This window comes from Monopterus albus, unplaced genomic scaffold, assembly GCF_001952655.1.
Source record: "Monopterus albus unplaced genomic scaffold, M_albus_1.0 scaffold53.1, whole genome shotgun sequence".
In the NCBI taxonomy this organism is placed as follows: Eukaryota; Metazoa; Chordata; class Actinopteri; order Synbranchiformes; family Synbranchidae; genus Monopterus; species Monopterus albus.
In genome coordinates, this window is record NW_018127933.1 from 1,045,066 (window position 1) to 1,067,829 (window position 22,764).

The 22,764-nt window shown below is 42.2% G+C and overlaps 1 protein-coding gene across 1 annotated transcript in view; it reads left to right on the forward strand.

Moving 5' to 3' along the window:
• The window catches only part of LOC109961263 (capon-like protein), a 124,945-nt gene that overhangs the window by 86,299 nt on the left and 15,882 nt on the right, over positions 1 to 22,764 (forward strand). Inside the window, 4 exon segments of the mRNA XM_020601948.1 lie at positions 303 to 520; positions 9,757 to 9,918; positions 18,483 to 18,648; positions 21,231 to 21,407. Coding sequence (XP_020457604.1) covers positions 303 to 520; positions 9,757 to 9,918; positions 18,483 to 18,648; positions 21,231 to 21,407 — 723 coding nt within the window.

The following is a 22,764-nucleotide window of genomic DNA, read 5'->3' on the forward strand; positions in this document are numbered from 1 at the left end:
ATGAGAACCCTGTTTAAAAGCTCCCAGGAAACAGGAGCGTGCTGGCAGCATTTTATTATGTTTATGCAGTAATTGTACTGATTTCCAGCTCTTCAGGTGGTAATATGGGGACTGACTTCACTGTTTATTTGCTTCTGAGTTTTGAACATCTAAGACACATATTTAGTCTTCGGTCATATGTATGCACGTACTATCTTGTGTAGTTTACTATGGCTGTGTGGATGTTTCTTACCCAAGTGCTTTCGTATGTGTCCACCCATGTGTGTGTGTGTACATGCTCATACCTACATGTGTGTATGCAGGCGTGCGTGCTTATCCACCTGTATGTGTGTGCACTTTCCTTGGCTCAGCTCGGGAGCTAGCTGGCACAGAGAAGACACTGACCGTTGCCCATGAGACAGACATTGATGCAGAGGAGGGGAGCCATGCGCCGGCAGCAGAGGAGTCGAACCTCAATAGAGGAGTGACTGATCTAGATGCCACAGCCAAGACACCCAGTCTGGACCACACAGAGGACAAGGTAAGTCGCTCTGTGACGGGCTCTGATTGTGATCTTTCTCCATGTGTGGCGCCAACACAGCCGCCCTGCGGACGCACGGCTGTTTACGAGTGACGTCTACAAATGGATACACACTAGAAAGTGTTAACAGCGTGTGGGTGTAAGTCAGTTCAGACAGTCACAAAACTTATATTAGTGACATTTGGGGTTGGTTTAGTTTAGAAAAGGTTTGCTGACATTTTAAACTTTGCTGGGGAACATCCATAGCCTCAGAAAAAGTTGGTCTCTGCATGGTGCTTCTTGATATCATTTGCCCCAGGCAGGTATCACTGCTCCTGAATTTCATTCAGAAAAGGGCAGTTTAAAATGTCTCCACAAGCACCCACTCGTGCTCAAGTAGTTCAGAGACTGGGCAAAATTAGCAGCTCCCACAGAAAATGTGAGACTGGTTCAATCGATTTGGGTGAGTTTTCATTGCATCACCACAGAACAGTCTACTAACAAACTATAAAAATGTTTGTATAGCACCACGGGTCAGTACACAGATCACAAAGACCAAGAGAAACATTGATCGTGATCTTGGGTCCTAGAGTCAGTTCAGATTATGACTTGGAAACCTAGGAGGTAATCAGATACCATTCACTGAATGTAACAGTGAATATCCAGAGTTTAGATATACACCGGCACACAGGTTGGACTCAGTGCATCACTACATCCTGCAGTCCAGAGTCGGCTGGTCATCTCTATGCACCGTTTGGATCATTGGTAACTTACTTCGCACAGCCCGTTTTCCGGTCATGACCTCAGAGACAAAACACCTATCTGCTTGCTGTTCCAAGCGTTCACACAGCGATGGGAAAGAAAGCCGTCATCTCTTCTACTCCAGCCACCTGGAACAGTTTGCAAAGGGAAGTTCAGATAATGAAATTGGTATCAATTTAGAACTACTGTAATGTCATTCCTTTTCTGTTTGCTTTAGTCCTTAACTCTTCTAGTTGTGATGCTGTTTCCTAGCCACTTAGCTCTCATGGACCTTGGAGCCTAGATTGCCGTCTGTTTTATTTTGTCCTGTGTCTGGAAGTAGCTGTGCTGCTGTCTTGGCCGGGGCCTTGGAAAAGAGGTTTTGAACCTCAGTGGGAAGTATTTGTTAAAAAAAACACACAAGCTTTTGGATTGTCTGCTTTTATGACTTTGAGGTGCTAATATTTAGATTTCTTAGAGGCTTGGAGTCTCTGATTTGAATCTGTGTGGCTGTAAAGACAAGGAAACACCCAGTCTGTGTGTATGGGCAGCATGAGTGTAGAAATAGCTTTGTCTGCGCTGCCCTGTTTTTGTTCATGGCAGCTGAGCTCCAACACTTTTACTTTAGTCATCTGGTTCATGTGTTTGTGTTTGTGCAGCCTCGTGGTGTTAGAGATTTGATACAGCTCAGTCAGAGCGTCTGCTCTCAGGCCTGTGGAAGCTCACCACAGACACGTATCTATTACCACAGAGATCCTCCGTGGTCTGTGTAGAGGCGTGTGAGCACGGCTGTGTGGCTCTGCTGGCAGATCAGCCTCGTAGCTGTTGTTTACTGGGATTTACAGTAGTATCCAGGGGTATAATTACACTTTTGACGGAGGAGGACACTGCACGATGAGGGCGGAGAGGCAGTGTAGACTGATGCTTGTTACACTGCCCTTTGGCTTGAGACCTTGGCTTCTGTATTAAGTTGGCAATGACAGTGTATCATAATCATTTTTATTATGTTCTTATTTTTTATCACTTCCTGCTGCCTGGCTTTGCTGACTGAGAGAGAACTGCAGTGGATGGGGATAGAGAGAGCATCTGGACTGGCTCAGTGTGTACGTTAGTGCTCTGTAAAACATGTTTATCCTCATTGTTTTTGTAATTTTATGTTTTATTTTATCCCAACATTATGCCCTATTTAAAATTATTGCCTTTCATAGTTTCATGATGCAACCATGTCTCCTAAAAGTTACTGTCCCCTGAGTCTCAGAGACATAAACTTAAAAGGGGCAACTGTGGTTCAGTAGGTAGAGCAGCCGTCTCCCAACCGGAGGGTTGGAGGTGCGAATCTCGGTGCCTACAGTCCGCATGTCAAAGTGTCCTTGGGCAAGACACTGAACCCCCCCGATGGTTAGAGCCATCGGTTGAGTTGGCACCGCAGATGGCTGCCTTGGTTCTGTACCAGAAACAAATTCCTTGTGTGTAACATAATTGGCCAATAAAGGTGATTATTATATATTCATACTGAACATATTTGCTAAATATTTACTGTAACTATATTTCACATGTTTTCCCTATACACATGTGATTAACATTTTTAAATGGTTTTGGTTGAATATTGGAAAAGTCAAAGTCTTGAAGCTTGTCTCCAATGCGGGGAGTGTCCTGCCGACAGTCCTGGAAGCCCCCACAGAAAAGCTGCTTACTGTAGTTAGCTCAGCCACCTCAGTTAAAGTGTAGTGTACAGCTGCATCCCAGAGCTTTTCTATGGAAGCTCACAAATTGGGATTTTTCAATCAACAATGTATTTAATATGAACTGTTTTAATATTTACAGGTCTAATATGCAGTAAACTGACAATATTTTCCAAGTACTGTACAACTCTGTGGATGTAGTGCATCACTATAAAACACCCTCTGAACATGAGCGCAGTTCACTGCAGGGTTTTACTACCAAAGTATGAATGTCTGTTCTTTTCTTTTATCCAGTGAGACTGCAAATGCTGTTTTCACACAACACCTGGCCTCAGGATAACAGTGTGGTGATAGCATTAAGACTTGGTTAGGAAAAGGGGGGAGGTGTAAAAATCAGTTTTTTTTTTTATCTGTGTTCCTTATAAATGAATGTGTTGAGGCACATTGTGCAAGAATCGATCTACAGGAGAAGCTGGAGAGCCAAGAACAGGGAAGTAGACACAGCTTTCTAAAATCCAGTGATTACATTATGCTTTCTGCTCACACAAGCTACAGAATCCAAATGTAAATGTTGACTGGAGAAAAAAGTCCAGAGGAGTGACATGTATAAAAGCACAGTTCAAGCATGTTAGGATTTTACTGATTGTACAGAGAGGTAAAGATTTATCTGTGTTCGCAACAAAATAATAAGATTACAAGACCAATATATTTGTATATAATATATATGTCCACATTTAGCATATTCTATAAAAACAGTGATTGTCAGACTAATTGGAGGTTTGTGAATGTAAAAAGTCAGAGGTATTTCATGGTACTTTCATGGCTATTATTTTAAGTTTGCCTGTCAATGAGATAAAGAAATAAATGCATCCATTTAAGATCATGTAAAATTATCCTGAAGTCTCTTACTGGCTTTTTTTATGAGTTTCAAACCATCATCTCAGGCTCTTTGTCTTGTATTATAAAGGCAGATAGCTCAAGTAACAAGTATTCTCACACACTGGAAACACAACAGGGATTCATTTCGTCAGCCACCTCCAATGTACCCTATTTCTTTGTTGACTGTCATTAAATTTGTACAAACAATTAATGACTCTCAGTTGAGCCAAATTACTGTGAGTGAGAAGAAAAGTGGGAATAATTTGGATCATATCAATAAAATAAAGTGCAATTGGAAAAGCATTAGTACAGAAGCCCTGCCTTGTTCCTTTTAAAGGTCAAAGTGTTAAATCACTGGCTGTTGGTTCTAACTGTGCCTCTGGGAGATGAGCTTGTAAAATGGTTCACTGTGCTGGTAGACAGGAAATACTGCTGTAAGTCTCCATGCCAATTCAAACTGGGTGCTGTCTACTAGGTGCTTACTAATAATCCAGAGGGTGTTGTAGTGGTCTCCCTCTGTTCTCTGTCTGTCTGACAACGACACACAGTCCTTCTCAGCTTTACACTCAGCCTCTATGCTGCAGGAACACACAGTCTGTTTTCCTGCCTGTCTCCTTAACATCCCCACAGGACAGAGACTTGTCTTTCAGTGCTCTTCACAGACAGCACTGCAGCCTGACGTCTCTCCACTGATTGTAAACTCAGTGGGTCTGTGTGAAAATATTGCTTGACCTACTTATATTGGAGAGACTAGCTTGTAGTTTTACCCTGCTGGGGTTGTTTCTCTTGATAAGCTCATGGGCTGATGATTTGATTTTTCAGTTTGTGTGTGTATGATACAGCTTCAGGCTGCCAACCAGCAAGAAGTAACAAGGCCAGCAGCCTCTCACTCGCCCTCATTTTCTACTTTCGTGCATGCATATCTGGGAATGTTGTGTTATGTTGAGCTTGTTTTACTCCATGTTGGAGGCTTTTCACCTCCAACACGGAGTGTTTTCTTGTTAGTTGTCAAATGATAACAAACCACAACATCTCTTTTTGTTTCTTTCTGCTGCTGCCATTTGACTTTCCACATCATTTTGTGTTGTCACGTGCCACTGCATCTCTTCACTGAAACCCAGACTTCTCATCATATTTTAGGGTTACTTATTTATATTACATATATATTTTTGTTGCCTTAAAAGGGTCCTATCATAGTTTTTTTCTGAGATCATAGACAGCCAAGGTTTCCTACCATCTGATGTGCTCCAAAAGATTCCATATCAAAAGCCAGTTCTGGCTTGGCTCGACACAAACCAGAGTTGGTCTAGCAGTCTCAGGCCAAGCCCACATATCACAGTCATGATCCCCAGGGCCTACAGCCTCGCACTAATAGCTAGTTTAATTGCTTGTGTGTGTGCCTATGCGTCTAAAACAGTTACTGATTAGACTGGAATCACCAACAGAGCTCTGACTGCCGGGGGCAACAACAGAGAACCACTTCTTCGATTGCAAGGACATGTAAATTAATACCACCAACTGTGTAGCTGTTTGGCGTCATTAAAAATGAATAATCCATTAACCAAGGCAACAAGATTAGTGTTTAGAACAGCCTGGACAACAGCAGCTAAGATAATGAGGTCACAGAAACCCTCAAATCTGTCACACAGGTGCAGATATTCTTTAACAAGCTCTGAGCCTGTAGACCATGCATCAAAAAAAAAAAAAAAACATTGGATATTGGTGTTGAATTCGAAAGAAACCAGTGGACACGTGAGAGGAAATGGAAAACCTTATCTGAAATGAAACACAACGTCACATGCTATTTTTGGTCAGCAGTAGATTGTTAGTCACTGTTGTGTTGAAAATTTGGCCTAGTGTCACCAGTTTACACTGGGAAATCCAAAGCCAAAGAGCTGCCTTGCTTTGTTATGAATATGTATTTCCTGTAAGACCTTGACAGTATCTGCTCTGAGTGAGCAGACTATAGTTTGAATTATATAGAAATTAATACATGTCAAAGCTTAACAGGAACAGCTTCACCTGGAGAAGACCCTCTCTGTTATAACCACTATATAATGACTTGTAAGGTTGATGTGTGATCTGATCTTACAGGCAAACCACGGCAGAGTCGTCTTCCTGGCCTTTGCTCAAGAGCCCTTGATAAGATTGAATGTACTGCTGAGGCTGTTGGCAGTGAAGGATGCCAGACGCTGTCTCACCCCTTAGGGCTTCAGTGCCTCCACACGCGTGTGTGTGAGGGGACTGTGTGTGTGACAGACAGAGCACTTAGTGTAATCCCCACTGGATGAAGAGAGAAACTTCATCTAATTCATGATCTATTTTAATTTCTTTCCTCTTTCTTTTTCAACTGCTCTTGTGTTCCCTGGTTTCTCCCTCCTCGCCTCCTGTTCCTTAACGAGTATAACGAGGAGACTGCAGCTGTCAGCTGAGAACCTGTATTAGCATCTATATGTTGTATGTGGGAATGAGATGGTAATAGCCAGAGTTTCCCTCGGGCTGATCAGACTCGAGGAGTTATAATGAGGGATTTCTGCAGCAGGCAGTTTTTCTCCGTCCTCTTAACTCCCCCACTCAGTCTGAACATTCTACTCTGCAGTTTTCTGTAATTGCCTTTTAACCGTGGTAAACAAGTTTAGGATTCAGTGTACAGAGAAGAATTGTTGTTCCGCATTCTGTACAGTAAAGCTGTGTTTGAATATGCAGGCTTTCACTGAACAAACCTGGAAAGTGTTGTTGTGTGTTAGGGTGTGGGTCTGTGTGAGTGCAAAACGCACATAAGTATTCAGACTGAATCTGACACTTGTCTCACTGTTTGAGTGTCATAATGAAACTTTATCTCTGTGGATCATTTGCAGCCATCCATCTGTCATCGAAGTTAATTTACCCAGTCATGCAGGCATCTCACATAAAATCTCAAAGTTAAGCAACTTTGAAAAATGATGGATCTTTTCGCAACTGATGCATTTTTTATGAATGGACTTTGTTTGCCAATACACAAAAAGATTACAAATGTGGTGTTTGTCATCCACTGAATACCTGAAACCCCATATTTTCCTCCCTCCTAGACTGGTCACCCATTTCTGAGGAGGGACTCCAGGCATCATGCAGCCCCTGACAATAATTATTCAGTCTCCATAGCTTCGTGACCCACCCTACTGTGGCATTTTGAGATTATAGTAATTGGCACAAGAGGACACTATAATTAAAGGTCAAAACTATTTCAGTAAAAATTATTTTTGGCCTGGAAGGTAAAAATGTTCACTTCTGGCTTGTTGTTTCATTGCCTATTTATTTATTTTGGGAGCTTTTGTAAAGTGCTGTTAAACTACCACTGTTCTACAGTATCAAGTGGTGAAGTGTTGGAGGTGACTGCTCAGATAAACATTTGCATCAGGCTTTTTCTGCCAGCTGTGTTACGTATCATTCTGCTGCCGCTGACACTTTGTTTGTCACTCTTCTCTTTCTGTTTCTGTGTCATTGAGAATAGTTCCTGTTGCCACAGTGCTTGAAATCCAAACATCCTCTTTGACAGTTTGAGGGCTGACTCATCTCATCACCTGTCCCGTTGCTGAACTTTGACTGTGTTCCTGAAAACATTCACTGTTTCAGATCTACCACAACAATCCACTTTAATGTCCTTTCCCTAGCAAACAGTCACTTTTGGTGGCTGCAGGTAGTTCCTGTGGAAAAAAAAGGTGAATGATGTGTCTGATTTACATAAATACTTAAAAAACACGCATGTTTTATACAGATGATTCTGAGGGGTCTCTGCCACATAATTCTCAATGGACTCTCTGATTTACACTCACACAAACACACACAGAGACAGAGAAAGACAAACACACAGAGCTACTAGAGACTTCTGCCTTGTCATTCATTACGTGATGGTGCCAAACAACCTGTCAGCTGAGATAATTTCCTGTCATTAACCTAAAAGTTCTAGCTCACATAGGGCATTAATTATATTCCTCTTTCATGGAGTGTGTGTCTGCATGCACATCATTAATCAGGTGTCAACTTGTTTTCCTGCATTGCAATTCTCCTCACTTGTATTTGTATCCACTATTAATGATGTGACACAGTTTGGATTCAGTCTGCAGCCTAATTGTTCTGACTTGTCAGCTGTGAAACTGTTTTCCAGAAATGTATGATATCCAGCAGCCAGTTGCTATGGATCTACTTTTGTGGTACGAGCCAGAGAAAGCAGGAAAGCAGAGGTGATGCCAGCAGAAATGCCAGTCATGTATTAACAAGCACTGCACATTTCTGTTTGCATTAGAAACATGGGTCAGTTTTTTTTTTTACAAACTTGGAGAATATGCAGCAGATATAAAAGCAGATAGGATCTGCCACATCTCGGATCCATGTTTCTTGTTGTTGCCTCAGTTCTGATGGTGCCTGCTGAATGATTTGATTTGGGTTGATTTGCTCTTTATTGTCTGTGGGGCTTTTTGTTGTCTCGAGTCAAAAGACTGTTTCAAACAACAGAACAACATCACAGAAACAAAATAAACTATTCCCAACATACTGAATCTTTTTGTCAGATATACATGTGTCTTAGTCATTTTTGACCTTTGATTGCAAATCATTTGGTCTGAAATCCATTGAAATGCATTCCAGCCTAATTTTGAAAATGTGTAAATGCATCCATCTCTCCAAGACTTGTATGTGATCTTTACTTTTCCCAAGTGTAACCACATCAGAATTTTATCCAGATATGAGACTCCTGAAATGACAAGTGTAAAAAGGGTCAAGGACCTTATGTCTAGCCCGTTAGGTCTTAATTTGTCAGACTAACTCTTCCACATGCAGGCTCCAACATGACCCTCAGTCTGTGTCAGGCACTTGCTAGATGGCACTGGGGCAAAACGTGCCTATGGAGTTCTCCTCCTCACAACCACAGTCAGGAGTACAGCAGCGAGGTCGTGATCTGACACCGGATTCCCAACACTGAGCGCTGCCTAGCAAAGAGACCTCCAGTGTGGACTGAGTCCAGGTCTCACCGGTGGTGGGAGAGTGCTTGTTTGTCCTCTGTGCCACCCGTGCACTTTGTAGCACTCTTTCTTTGTGGGCCACTTCAAGGAGGAGAATTTGAACAGCTAACATCCTCTTATTGTATTCCTGTATTCAGTGAACAATGACAGAAAGTGGTAGGAAATAAAGATTATTCAGATGTTACAGATATATTTGGTTCTTCTGGCATCTCATCAGAACCCTACAATACCAAATAGTGCTGATGCTTTATTTTCATGAATACATATTTTTGACTGGTTGAATGATGGGGAGGGACAGTGTGTTACTTCTTACTAGAGCCTTGAAGCAGTTAGGATGCTTGATGGCGTTAGATGAAGAAGAAGGAGTCCCGGAGCTCATTATTGTGGGAGTTGAGCATCTCAGCACTGCAGATCAGCATTCTCAACAACACTCATTCCTCACTGCTGTGACTCATCAGCAACTCCACATTTTAGATTCATGTTCCTGTTTTGATTATAACTTGTTCTCTAGGGCATTTTATTGATGCTCTTGTTTGTCTGGATTATATTTATTTATTCATTAGCAATTTCTTGTCAGATTTCTGTTTGCATTCTCAAGCTGACGGGAAACTGATTTGTTTAGTTTCACTTGCCATTTTCCATTAATATGCAAGTTGGACACTGTTCTAGCCAAGTTTGAGAGTAAATGCAGAAAAATATTGGATTGTGCAATAGCTTTTGTTTCAAGGAAATAATTAGGCTGTGCTGAGCATTTCAGTGTTTTATATAATGGTGTGAGATGCAGATTTTCAAGTCCTTCCAGCATGTAGTGAAAATGAAGTGGCTTCATTTTTATACCCTGTTCTTTATATATACCTCTGTGTATCTGCTGTATAAACTTGTTGGTGAAGTAAATGTCATGGTCAGTTTAGTCGACTAAATGTTGACCTCATCTCTCCCTCTTGCTCCCTGGTTTCAGGCTTCAGAGGAGGCGTCTCTGCTGATGTCCAGCCCCAGGATGCTGCTCCCTGCATCGAGCACGCTCCCACCAGCCGCTCCCCTCTCTGTGCACCACCAGATCCAACTGCTCCAGCAGCAGCTCCAGCAGCAACAGCAGCAGACACAAGTGGCTGGGGCACAAGTGCGTCTTTCACACATACACAAAACAGCCGTTTCTTACCTTCAGATTTGTTGTATGGTGAATTTATAAATGAAAGAAGAGGTTTGTTTGTAAAAATTTAAAGCTTAAAGAGGTTCACACTGGCCATGAAGACTCCCAGTGTTTTTATGCCTGTGAATGATTATTTTCCACACCCCCACTTATATTTTATTGCCTGGATAGCAATAATATAAGAGATGTATTTCATACTTTGCAAATTTCCTATTTTCAGTGACATTACAGTAACAGGTATTGTGGTGGTCATTATGGTACTTCACTCTGTGTTGCCTTGGGAACTGCTTCCCTGGCCGCTGCTCTTCTTTAATGCAGTTACACAGTTTAATATGAAGCCACTAGAGCAGTAACAGTAGTATAACACCTGCCTCACTCCCACATGGTCTCGTTCCCTTGTCACCTAAGGTCCACCAGGGCGCGAGCTGCAGACAGTATCTGGAGGCTATTTTAGAATTGGAAAAGTGATTGGAATTAACCTCTTCTATTTTATATTACCTGAATCATGTGTACACTGGTGGTGTCTTAATATACTCTATTGTCCCCAAGGTGCATATGGTCCAAAATGTGTGCATTGTCCTTGTCCCATAGTACCTACTAAGTGCATCCACCCTGCGTCACCCACATAGTAACACCTGAATGTAATGCTACATACACACTACTGTACACATGTACAGTATAAATGATGATAAATGGACTGTAATACTGTACTCAGCATTTTGGTCAGAACCAAAAGGGGACACACTCTTAGCAAAACATGCAATGCACGTGTGTGTTCAGCAGAGAGAACAGGATGACGCCACGGACAGTCACCAGTTTAAAGTAGCGGCATGCACCTTCATTAAATTAAACATTTAAACTGCCGACTCATATTATGTGCTCCCAGACTTTCAGTTCCTAACACTGGGTCACATTCAAACAAAGGCTAAATAACCACTGTATTATAGTACGTTGTGTAGTAGCTTCAGTCAGTTACACATTGTACTTGTCCTTAGTCTGAAAAAGGAGGTATTGGTGCATCCCTATTTTTCATCAGAATAGAATAGACAACGAACACCAGCCACCGATGACCTCCTTGGTTGGATCCAAACAATCCCATTCATGCCAGGATAGAAAAAAATATACATGTGCCTTCATCTATGAATGGTATGTGGCATACAAAATCTATCTCCGTGCTCTCAAGTGGATAGTTAAAAATAAGTATGGCTGAATGAACGATGAAAATACACCGGAGTTTATTGGCATTTTCGGGGTGTCTAGACACACAGTGAACTCAAATCAATAAGCAGTGTAAAAACCTGCGTTAAAGTGAAGGCAGTAAATGCAAGAAGGTATTTACAGAAAATATTCCTGCCAGTTTAGTAAAAAAAAAAAAAAAATCAATCTGTTCATTTTTTAATCTATAACTATTTAGGCTACAGGGCTGCATGTGGCTGGAGCCTATCAGAAAAATCTGCCTTTGCTGACCACACTGCCTGGGAGACAGAGACGTGATCAGTTGCAAACACTTAAGGATCATTAGCAGAGTTATGGAGAACAACACACGCCTGCAGTCCAGTCGGGATTTGAAACAAACTTAGAACAGAGTGCACCCAGCAGCAGACATCGGTCACCCAGCTTGACTGGCTGCAGTGGGAGACTAGTGACAGCAGTGGCTTCAGGCTTATGAGCTAGAACAACACACATTCACAAAAGCACGTGTCAGCCAGCTCTCAACACACACACCCTTACACGCACACTCCTGACTCAGGGATACAGAGGTGCTGATTACCACACCTGTTCACGCTGACCTTCGCTATCGCTTTTTCTTGACCTGAACAACATTACACTGCTGCTGCAGCTCACACAGTCACGCTAAGGGTGTCCAGACATAAATGCTATTAATTATTGCTTTGACAAAGCCAGAGGTCGCTGCTTTGATGCATGAAAGGAGGATTCTACCTGATGTGGAACATTTCAGTGTACAACCCAGATGTGTCTGACCTTGGCCCTTTTGCCATTTAGCAAGGTTTCCCCAGTGGCCCAAACTTGTCTGAGCTGTTGTAACCGTTAGCGTTCACACAGCATCACAATTAGTTTCCACTGATTCTTCAGGTTGGTTCTTGTAAGGTTTGTTTATCTGGTGAGTCGACCTCCACGTGCTGCTGTTCGTTTGGACTCTGAAATGGTAGCTGGTAAATGACTATTTGAATAATCAGTCGAATGATAGGCCAACAGAGAAAGTAAATGTTGCCAGAATATGAATTAAATCTGTGGTTTTCATCCTGGGACCACACGATAAACAATCTTCTTCTTCTTCTTCTTACGGCTGTTCCCGTTAGGGGTCGCCACAGCGAATCATCTGTTTCCACCTAACTCTATCCTCGGCATCCTTTACTCTCGCCCCAATTAACTTCATGTCCTCTTTTAGCACATCCATATATCTCCTCTTTGGCCTTCCTCTTGACCTCTTGCCTGGCTGCTCCATCTCCACCATCCTTCTACCAATATAACCACTATCCCTCCTCTGCACATGTCCAAACCATCTCAATCTGGCCTCTCTGACCTTGTCCCCCAAAACAGCCGACCTGAGCTGTCCCTCTGATGGGCTCATTCCTAATCCTGTCCATCCTGGTCCCTCCTAAACAGAACCTCAACATCCTCATCTCTGCTACCTCCATCTCTGCCTCTTGTCTTTTCCTCACTGCTACAGTCTCTACATACAGCATAGCTGGTCTCACTACTGTCTTGTACACCACAAGATAAACAATGTGATAGAAAATTCAAATATTCAAAGGAAACACTGGTTTAGGTTCCTTTTCAAGAGTCTTTACTGTCTGCAAACTGTTGAGTGTCTTTGCAAATTAAATATCTTTGGGTGTTGATCAGACAAGGGATGCTTTATTGACTGAATGATTAATTCATTCATTAAAAATGAACAGGTTTATTAATAATACAAATGTCAGGTGTAGTCCAATACAAACTGATGTGTTGAAGAAACCTTTTTGTTACTGCCTTTGGTATCAGATCAAGAATTATTGTTTCAGTGTAGTTAATCTTTTATCATTCTCCCAAATCAAATGTAATCTAATCAAACCAGAATTAATTAAAGGGACTGACATGAATATTACAGCCCCAGAGTAGTTTTACTCTAGTGTTCACAGGTCTGAACACCTAAAGAGGGACATACAGTGTTTAAATATAGAAGTCTTTACAGTATATAAGTTCCAGAATTTGTTTCCTCATCAAAACAAAATAGTTTTTCCTGGTGTCTGTGCCTCAGTTTTCTCTTTTCACTCAGGCTTGACTGCATCTTACCCACACAGTATCACAGCACACAGCAGTGCTATACAAAGACTCACAGCCAAGAAAAACTGATTTTCTTTTCATGAGTGATGCTGAGCTGTGCTGACAGTGTTTTTTGTTGCCAACAACAGTCATCTTTTTTTGACAGCAGATCAGTTTAAAGCAGCAGCCATGGCACTGCAGGCGACTCCTCCAGCTCCTCAGCAGGGCAGCTCTGCTGTTGGGTGGAAAATTACTTGATTTTGTGTGCATCATGACATCAGACATTGAAGAATAGAACAACTGACTGGCTTCTTCATTAAATGAATAATAGATTCATTGTGACAGTAATTAGCAGATCAGTCAACAGGGAAACACTCGGTACTTGCAGCCTTATTTTCCTTACATTTTTCGCCTGTGTGTAATTTAAAAATCTTTGCTGAAAGCCTCAGAAGTTGTATTTCAAAGTTACTTTCATGTATAAAAGCAACATGGCAGCATTTTTGTCAACCCAGCACATTATTGGAAGAAATTACCTTAAGGGGTGAGGAGTGGATTCTTTCGCTGTTGCCCGCTGAGCTGATGGAAATGCCTGTGACTTTGAAGTTGATCCCTGTTGCTGCCTGAGCAGAGGTCGCAGCAAATGGAGGTAAATTAGCGAGCTGGCCAACGCTAATCACAGCTCACTTAGGGATAAGTGCAAGTGGAGATGTTTAATTTAGTCAGAGGAGTGCAGGAGTACATCGCCTATCTGCTCCATGATGAGTCACGCTCTGCACATGATGCTCTGTCACCTCTCTCTTAGTGTCATTCTTGCTTCCTGAGCTTACCTTCAGTTCTTCTTATTTCCTGCTTATTGTTCCTCCAAACATTTTGTTTCTGATTTGTCTTATAAATGTGTCTGATTTGAATTTATTCCTATAGATTTGCCTGCTCAGACAGATATGTTTTCATCTCTCACTTTGTTTTTACACCTTCTTGCTGCCTTACTCTTTCCTGCTCTTTTGCTTGGACATTTCTGGTTCTCTCACTTCATCATGTACTCACTCCCTACCTTCACAAGTGTAAATGGGATTCTCTTGGTCATTTCCCCATCAGCCATTTCCTCTTAAATTTCCTCTTAAATTGAGATAAAAACAGAGGTGAGCCAGTGTTGGAGGGGTTTCAGAGATTTGTGCATCAAAGGGACCTGGTGTGGGCAGGCGCTGTGATGATGCTAATCCTATGTGAGGAGTACATCCTCAGCAGCCAACCACGTGGCGTCACCAGCAGCCGTCTTAATCCCCTTACACCACCAGTGGGAGAGTCTCTGTACTTCAGTCTCTTCTGAAAAGGAAAGGATGTCATTTAAACAGCCGTATCTCCCCATTTCTACATACAAGATTAGGAAGTAATCCATGAAGCCTTTCACTGTATGTTCTCTGCTTGTCTCATCTGTGTTGCAAACTGCAGTGGTTTTTGCAGAGCTCTTCCCAGCTATCGTAAATCATCTGTGTGTGGTCTGTGTACCGCATTTTCTATATTTTTTTTGTGTTTCTTTTTTCTGGCTTATCCCTGTGGCCTTTCAGTGCTCGCTCCGGTTACCTACAGTAGTCCATTTGCTTCTTCGATAGTACAAACAAACAAAATGTGAAACAAGATTTTGACACCCGAGGCTTTGACATCCGGGCTGATATGTTTTAAAGCTAAAAGAAAAGCAGAATTTAGAAACTTTGTGTAAGAAGACAAAACAGCAAAGGGTAAGTGTGATTGTAATGTTTACTGAGTGATGTAAAATACAACAGTTAAAGCAAAACTACTCTCCTTCTGCCACTGAACAAGGAAAACAATCACACGTGAACATATGATTATTTACTTGTGTTGAATTTCATCTTGTGAGACCAACTCTATACACTTGGTAATGTTTCTGCATGGCACATATTCTAAATATCTTAAGTTATTTGCAGCAATGTATCTTTTTTCTGATCTGGTAGATATAGATTTTTTTTTTTTTGATGGAAGCAGACTAGGTAGAGAGGTAGGTAGGTATTATAAACTACTTTAAGAACTGGAATTGGGAAGATGAAAACTGTCCGTGGGGACCGTTCTGTTCCAGGGAACAGTTTTGAACAAAGAAAGCAATAAAGATCCAGAGAGATGCTGCAGCCTAATTAGAGCTTTAAACAGTCATTTCAAGCTCCTTCGACTTCACCGCTCTCACGTACTGTGAGAAGGAAGAAGGCGGTGGGAACGGCGGGTTTACTACCAGGGGACCATCACAGTGAAACACAAGTGATGAACCTTTTAATTGGCTCTTTGTCTGAGTTCTGCTTTATTGAGAGGTTTTAATTCATCTCACTTAAAAAATAGCAATCATTGTTAAAGTAGTGAGTTGTTGTCTTTTTTGCGTTTTTGCGCTGTGGCTCTTTGATGTAGCAAATCCAGTCAAGACCAGTTCAGTATGCCTGTCCTAGAACCAGTTCCTGAGAAACAGGAAGGGAAAACCTGTCTCAGAGCTTCTGGTATTTCTATGATTAAACAAATTAGTCATCTGGCATACATTTTTCACTACCTGATTACTAATTAAAGTGAGCACACTGTGCATTAGCTCTGAAAATGTGTAATACAGAGGGATGGCGTTTTGTCCGTCTCGATACCCCTCTGCTGCAGCGCTAAGGTGTACATCCATACAGAAGAAGTCAGATACAGGAGATGTTTCTACAAGCAGAATTAGGGTGAAATAATACACTGTGTGATTGAGCTTGTCCTCAACCAATCCCCTATTAATATGAGAATACTGCAACATCATGGTAACAATATGGCAGACGTCTACCACAGTCTGAAAGGATTTTGTTTTCTGGCCAAGGCCTCCCACAGAGACTGTAGCGTGTGTTTAATTCATTGAGCCCAATTCAATATTGTATTTGTTTGTGAGTTCATTAAGATTCCGGTTCAGGTTATACAAAAGAAAGAAAATAAAATGAAGGACAGGTCTTCAGACAAACAGAGATCCAGCTGTAATAATCCAGAGCCTGTCAAACAGTATCTCATCTCGCCAATTTTTGTATTATCAGCAGGCCCAGGCTGTTTTCAAGGATACCCAGTCATTTACAAAATACCACCAGATTTAACCTTGTGGGGCTGCTTCACAACCAGACTTTGTGCTCTTCTTGATCAGATATCCAGACAACAAAGGCAGGCAAAGTCTGACTTTTAAAACAAAGATTTCTTTCCTACCCCTTTGTTCACTGCTGTTTCTGTGTGATATTAGCCCATGTCTTTTTACTAGCCAGTGCAGCTCAGCGCAGTCAGACCTCTAATATGGACGGCATCAGGACAAATGTGAAACTTGCTCCCAAGGCCTCAGTGTAAACCATCGAGGAGTGGCTGATGTACTATTAGAGCTGTCAGCAGGGCAGCCGGTGTATTTCAGAGACTGGCTCCAATCTTATAGCTGAGGATGGGCTCCTGTCAGCTGTAAATTACCTCAGATTCATCACTAGTGTCAGCCTATACAAATGAGGTTTGGAATCACCTCTATTTGTTGCTAAGTGCAAGAATAATGAAAGTAGATGACTGTCTTCCTCAGCACTTGTATGTCTTTCTGCTGAGGAGATGTGGGGAGAGGAGGAGGCGGCACGAAGGCCTTGAGATGGAGGCTGTGAATCTCTGCCTCACTGGCCCCTTATTAGAGTCACGAGAGTGTGATGAGGGTTCATCATAGGAAAACGCTGAAAAACAGTGCTTACATCAGAGAAATCCAGGAGTAGTTAGTTTATAAGCACGCAGATCAATAATAAGACAGCATCACAATCTGGTTAATGATCATAACTACATCAAATAGCATAGCAATATCATCTCACCATTTGTAAGTGATTTTCAGATAGAATATAACCTGAAGGACCTTCAGAGGTTTGCAGTGCCCAGCAGTGTCCTTGGCGATTTGTTCCAACACCAATTCCAGTTTGTTTTGTAGTATTTCCTTATTCTTCTCTTTTGATATGTTTCACCATTGACGTCAAGAGCCGAGAGCCTCCATGCTGCCACGGCAACAAGTTCTGTGTTACCACAAGCTGAAATGAGAAACCAGGGAGTCATTACAAGTTTCAGTGACTCCTAACTCCACATGAGGCCCTGTGATTCAGGGCTCTGAAAATACACCGCTGCTCTGCTCGGCCCTTTGCCACCAGCTGCCTTCCTAGAAATATCATGGGCACCTGGTCCGATGCACTCTGGTGCTGACAAAGCTATTTATATGTACAAGGCAGAACACGAAACTCCTTAATGTCAGCTCCTTAGTGTTTACAGTACATACTATCCATCATGAGTGATGTGTTATTGGATAAAAGCATGTTCCACGCTCTTTCATTCAGAACCTGGAAGCAGCCATGTGTTCTGCTTCTTCCGAGTGTTGATAACTGTGCCACCTGTCTTGTCAGATAATCATTAGTAAGTGTGCTCCTTCAGCACCCTGGGCTCCTTCTGAATCATTTTGGCCTTTGAAACCTTGAGAATTTCTCCTTTGAAACCACTGAAAGGATATGAGATGGCAGAACACGGTGGGAGGCAGCCACTAACATTTGATTTGGGGAGCGCTTTGAAGTAAATCAGCTACAAAAGCTCTGGGTCTGTGTATTTAGGCATGTGTGCACTGATTGAACGGTGTTGCTCCCACTTTCCTCCCCTCCTGTATACATGATTCAAAGTGTAATAGAAGTTTTAGCCTTTGAGTCTTAAATTGAAATAGACTTTGCGCTTTCATCATCTCTGAGGATCAGAGCTGCCACTGGAGCTCGGCTAGTCCCGCAATAAAAACTATAATAGGAGGCTGTGAAGCCACTGCAGTTACAGCACAAAGATCTGGCATCTATTGCTCACATTCTCTCAGTAGCCTTTACATTTTAAAGAGTACATACTGAATGTCAGAATGTTAAGTCAAAATATACTGTATCATACTCTGCAGAGAAACCTGCTGTAGCGCCTTCAAACAGAACCCACATATTGAACCCACATAACTTCTGCTCGAAATCCTACAATGTTTAGCCTGTAGAGAAAATATTAGACACAGCTCAAAGGCTCAAATAGTGTGTTTGTTGTACATTTTTGATGTTATCTTGCTCAAGTATTTAAAGCAAACATCATTTCTGATGATTTCAGAAAGGGATATCAGTACTGACTTTATGAGTTTATACTGACTTCCTACTCCACTGAACAGCTGTTTCTGGCCCTTCCTGGTTTCTCCTCCTCTATATTTTCAATCTCACTTGACTCCCCCACCTCTTCCTCTGCAGGTCCACCTGTTGAAGGACCAGCTGAGTGCAGAGGCCACGGCTCGGCTGGAGGCCCAGGCTCGAGTCCATCAGCTGCTGCTGCAGAACAAAGACCTGCTGCAGCACATCTCCCTGCTGGTTAAACAGATCCAGGAGCTGGAGACCAAGATGTCTGGACCAAACTCAAGTGAGTGGAGCACATAATGTTCACACACATACATCCTGTTTGCTGGAGTTGATCTACAGTTTGTGATTTCACACTACAGTATGTGCAACTGCAGAGAAACATGCAAGGTTTAATACAAAGTGACAAGAGTTTTGTAATTTGTGAACTACATCAGCCTCTACTGGCAGTCAGGAGGAAAGGAAACCACATCAACAGGTATCACAGCTCCAGAGTCAACTCTTCTCTTCCATTCCAGGATGTTGTTTTAATGTAACAGAGACAGGTCACATGCTCATAAGTCATCAAGACCCCGCCAGTCCTCTACTTAAAATGATATTTTGGCCACTTTGCTTAATAATTTTATGGAAAATTTGATCTTAATTGAAGTCACTGTTACCAAAAAAGAAAACAAGCCAAGCTGATCCCTTAATATTTTGATATCAGATTACACATTGATTATTGTGGTATACATCTCCACAGTAGTTCATGAAAAAGGAACAACAATAACCAGATTTATTATTCCAATCTTGGAATGTTTAGAATTAATTTAATAAACTTATAGAAATCCACCCAAAGTTCCTCAGTTGTTCCTTAATTTCATTGATATTTGTTAGAAGATTTTGACAGTCACCCAAGAACAAGAAAGTGAGTATCCCATGTGATACAAAACACTCCTCAAGCCACAGAGAGTCACATTTGTTATTTATACTTTAAATAAAATTAATATATGTGTAGTTTACCTGGCACCACCTGAGAATAGGCAAAAGCAACTGGCAATGAAAATAAATAAGGAAAGAAAAAGGAAATAATGTGCACCAAACTTTAAGCTTGAAGTCAAAACAATAAAACTGAATGACAGTTTTAAGCAAAAAAAAATAAAAAAAAAAACGTGGAGGAGGTAGAAAGAAGGTGATTCAGCACCTTAGCACCACCGACACAAGCTAGCGCTGACAGGTAAAATTCCTGTATGAGCCAGCACAAACATCCAGCTGTGCTCATAGCAGTACAGATGTGGGGTCCGCACACTCAGCTCTGCATACATTCACAGAGAGCAGACACTGTGAGTGTCACTACGCAGGCCTCTGAAGGGCAATTCATACATTAACGCATCTCATTTCTAGAATGTAGTCGTCGTCATCTCTGCTTCTCACAGCTGTGATTATCAGTCTCCACACGTGTCCTGCCGTTGTTCTTTGTACATGACCTCCCCTGTCTCTCTCCCCAAAGATTCACACATTATTAAGCCTGTTCATCGACTTTTCAGACTATCTTCTTGGCACTAACACAGCCCAGGCTACCTTTAGATTGTCACCCTGTGAGGAACGATCTCTTATCTTATCAGCCAACATTTCAGAAATTCAGCGAGGAGAATATTTTCTCATTGGCGCCTCTGCATGTTAGATATTTTAATATGCACCTCAATTTGCACAATGTCAGGAAACCTGTTTTATGGGCACATTCTTCAAAGAGAAGAAAAAAAAATCATATCACCACCTACTTAATAAATATCACTGGCAGCTTCAATCATATTTCACCGAACAGGAGCTGCTAGGAAACATTAGAAGACGGTAAAAACATAAATTCAAGCTGGAGGCTACTGCGGGAAAACAGAGGGGTAAAGTCATGTCGCCAGTAATAACAGGTTGTTTCTGGTGTTGTGCTGAGAGGAGAGCTGCTCAGACATGAGGCCATGTTCACGCCAACCTGGCCCTGTGTGAATGCTTTTCCTGCGACATAAGGGTGGTAACAATTACTTCTTGTTGCCACCATGATAATAAATGTTGTAAAGTCCTGTCTGAGTATCACAAACTGTTGTGCAGTGCTGTTGCATCTGATAAACCCGTAAGCCTGTTACTCAGCTGGACGTCATGAATTTTATTTAGTTTTGTCTCACTGGTGGCTCACAGCACACACTCTCCATCTGTGTCCGGTGCTACAGTCTGTCTTTTCTCAGGCTTTAAACACCAGATGCGCAACAGAAAGGAAGCAGACTGTGTTGCAGTGCTTTGTGAAGTTTCTCTGGATGTTTTCATAGATGCAGTTCTTGATTTTTGCTGACTCTAACTGCTGTGAATCTAACCTGACTATAGCTGCTGTCCTTCTGAAAGAAAAAGCTACAAATCTTTTGGTCATTTTCATTGTCACCAGGACTTACAGTAGTATTTGATAGTGAAAAGATGACGTATTCCTTTAAAGTATCGTTTCCTCGGTTTTTCAGCTCCAGGTCTGAATCATAAAAAGCAGCAAGTGCAGCCCTGATAATGAAGAAATGCTTTGAAACGTGTTTTTTACCCAACACAGGATTGCAATGATTTATGGGTAACAGTGTGATTGATTTTTGAGGACCAGTAGCTGTTCAGCACTGTTCTCAGATATCTATATCACATACATTATTTATGTACCACGATCCAGCAGCAGGCGTGATAGGAGAGGAATTTAAACCAGGGCAGTGTCAGGTTGAGACTGAGCTTGTAAACGTGGTATAAATAAAAGTTTAGAAATAGAACTCCGTCTCTCAATCCTGTCTTTTATTTCCCGCTTTTCCCTCTGCTTGTCCCTGGTTTGCTTTAACCATTGTGTCCTTATTTTTGACCTCTCTCCAGTGGGATCCCAGGACAGTTTGTTGGAGATCACCTTCCGGTCTACAGTACCTCCAGTGATCTGTGACCCCACGACCCCTAAACCTGAGGTGTCAGCCCTCAGCCTGGCGGCACTGGGCACCAGTGATGGGACCAGCAACCCCTTCTCATCCTCCAAAGGGGCCCTGGGAAGCCCCCTAGGTAGGGACCAGTGTCTGCTCAAACTTGAGTGTTTCCGTTTCCTCCCGGGACCGCCAGGGCCTTCGCCTCCTCGACTCGCATCCCCTCCCCTGCCACTCAAGTCTAACAGGCTAGAGCTCAAAAGTCCTGAAGTCTCTGAGGGCACAGTGAACTTGCTGTCCTGTGATGTGAAATCTCTGGGCTGCCTGGACTTCGCCAGGTTTCGTGAGTCAGGTATCGCCTTGGAGTACGAGTCGAACACGGACGACAGCGATGACAGGGAGGACGAGGATGAGGCAGAGGAGGAGGAGATGGAGATTTTTGGCTGGGGGACAGATGAGGAGACACTGAGGTTGCTCAGTGTTTTCAACAAACAGGGAACTCCCAACTGTCTGGGAGATGAAATTGCAGTGTAACACTCTAACCTGCTCCCGTGACAAATCCTGCTGTTGAGATCAGACACAGTGTCCTTCACCTGTTTGTGCCCATTCACCTCAGACGTCTCTGTAGGAACAACATGTAGCCGACTACCCATCCTTACCTATGACAGTTATATGTGCACACTAGTGTATCGGTCATATGTACAAAATACCAGGGCCGCTATTTGCAGATATAGCTAGTTGTTTGTTTTTGTAGATCTTTAATTGATTATTGGCACAAAATATTACAAACTAGGGACATCGGCATTAAGGTGCATTCAGTTTAAACATGAAGTAGGACTGGATGATTAATCGAACTTTATTTGCAATTACAATTTTGGCTTCCAATGATTATGAAAGTAAAATAGTCGAGATTACTATAGATGTGGCTGTGTCGTGGTGAGTAAGTCCGATAAACCCATGATGTTTCCAGTCAATGAGTAACCGTGTTAAATAATCTCAATATTGACCAAAATAATCGTGTTTATGATTTTTGCCACAATTGTGCAGCCCTAACATGAATCACATTTCAATTTTCAAACCCACTTGAGCCCTGCATGAAAGAACACAGACCTCTCGTTCATTCCACTGGAACCAGTCTGTCAGCACAGGGGGCTCCAGCTAAATATTTGAATTGGGTTGAACACATAGTAAGTGCAGATGCTTTCTAATGTGGAGGCCATAATGTGAATTTCTGCTGTTTATCTCACATCTGACAAAAAAAGTCCAGACAGCGCTGTGATGCTCCTGTCCACTAGTGTTGTGTTCTCGTGTTCAATACTTCAGCTGAACTTTTCAAATTTCATGGCTCACTGGTGCCTAAACGGACACACCGCAGTGCAGTCTGAGTAGCCTGGTCCAGGACTGCATTGCATTCTACATATCAGTGTTCTTTGATGGCAGGACATTAGAGGCGTTCAGGCATTCGTAACATTAGTGATGAGAAAACTGTTTAAAAT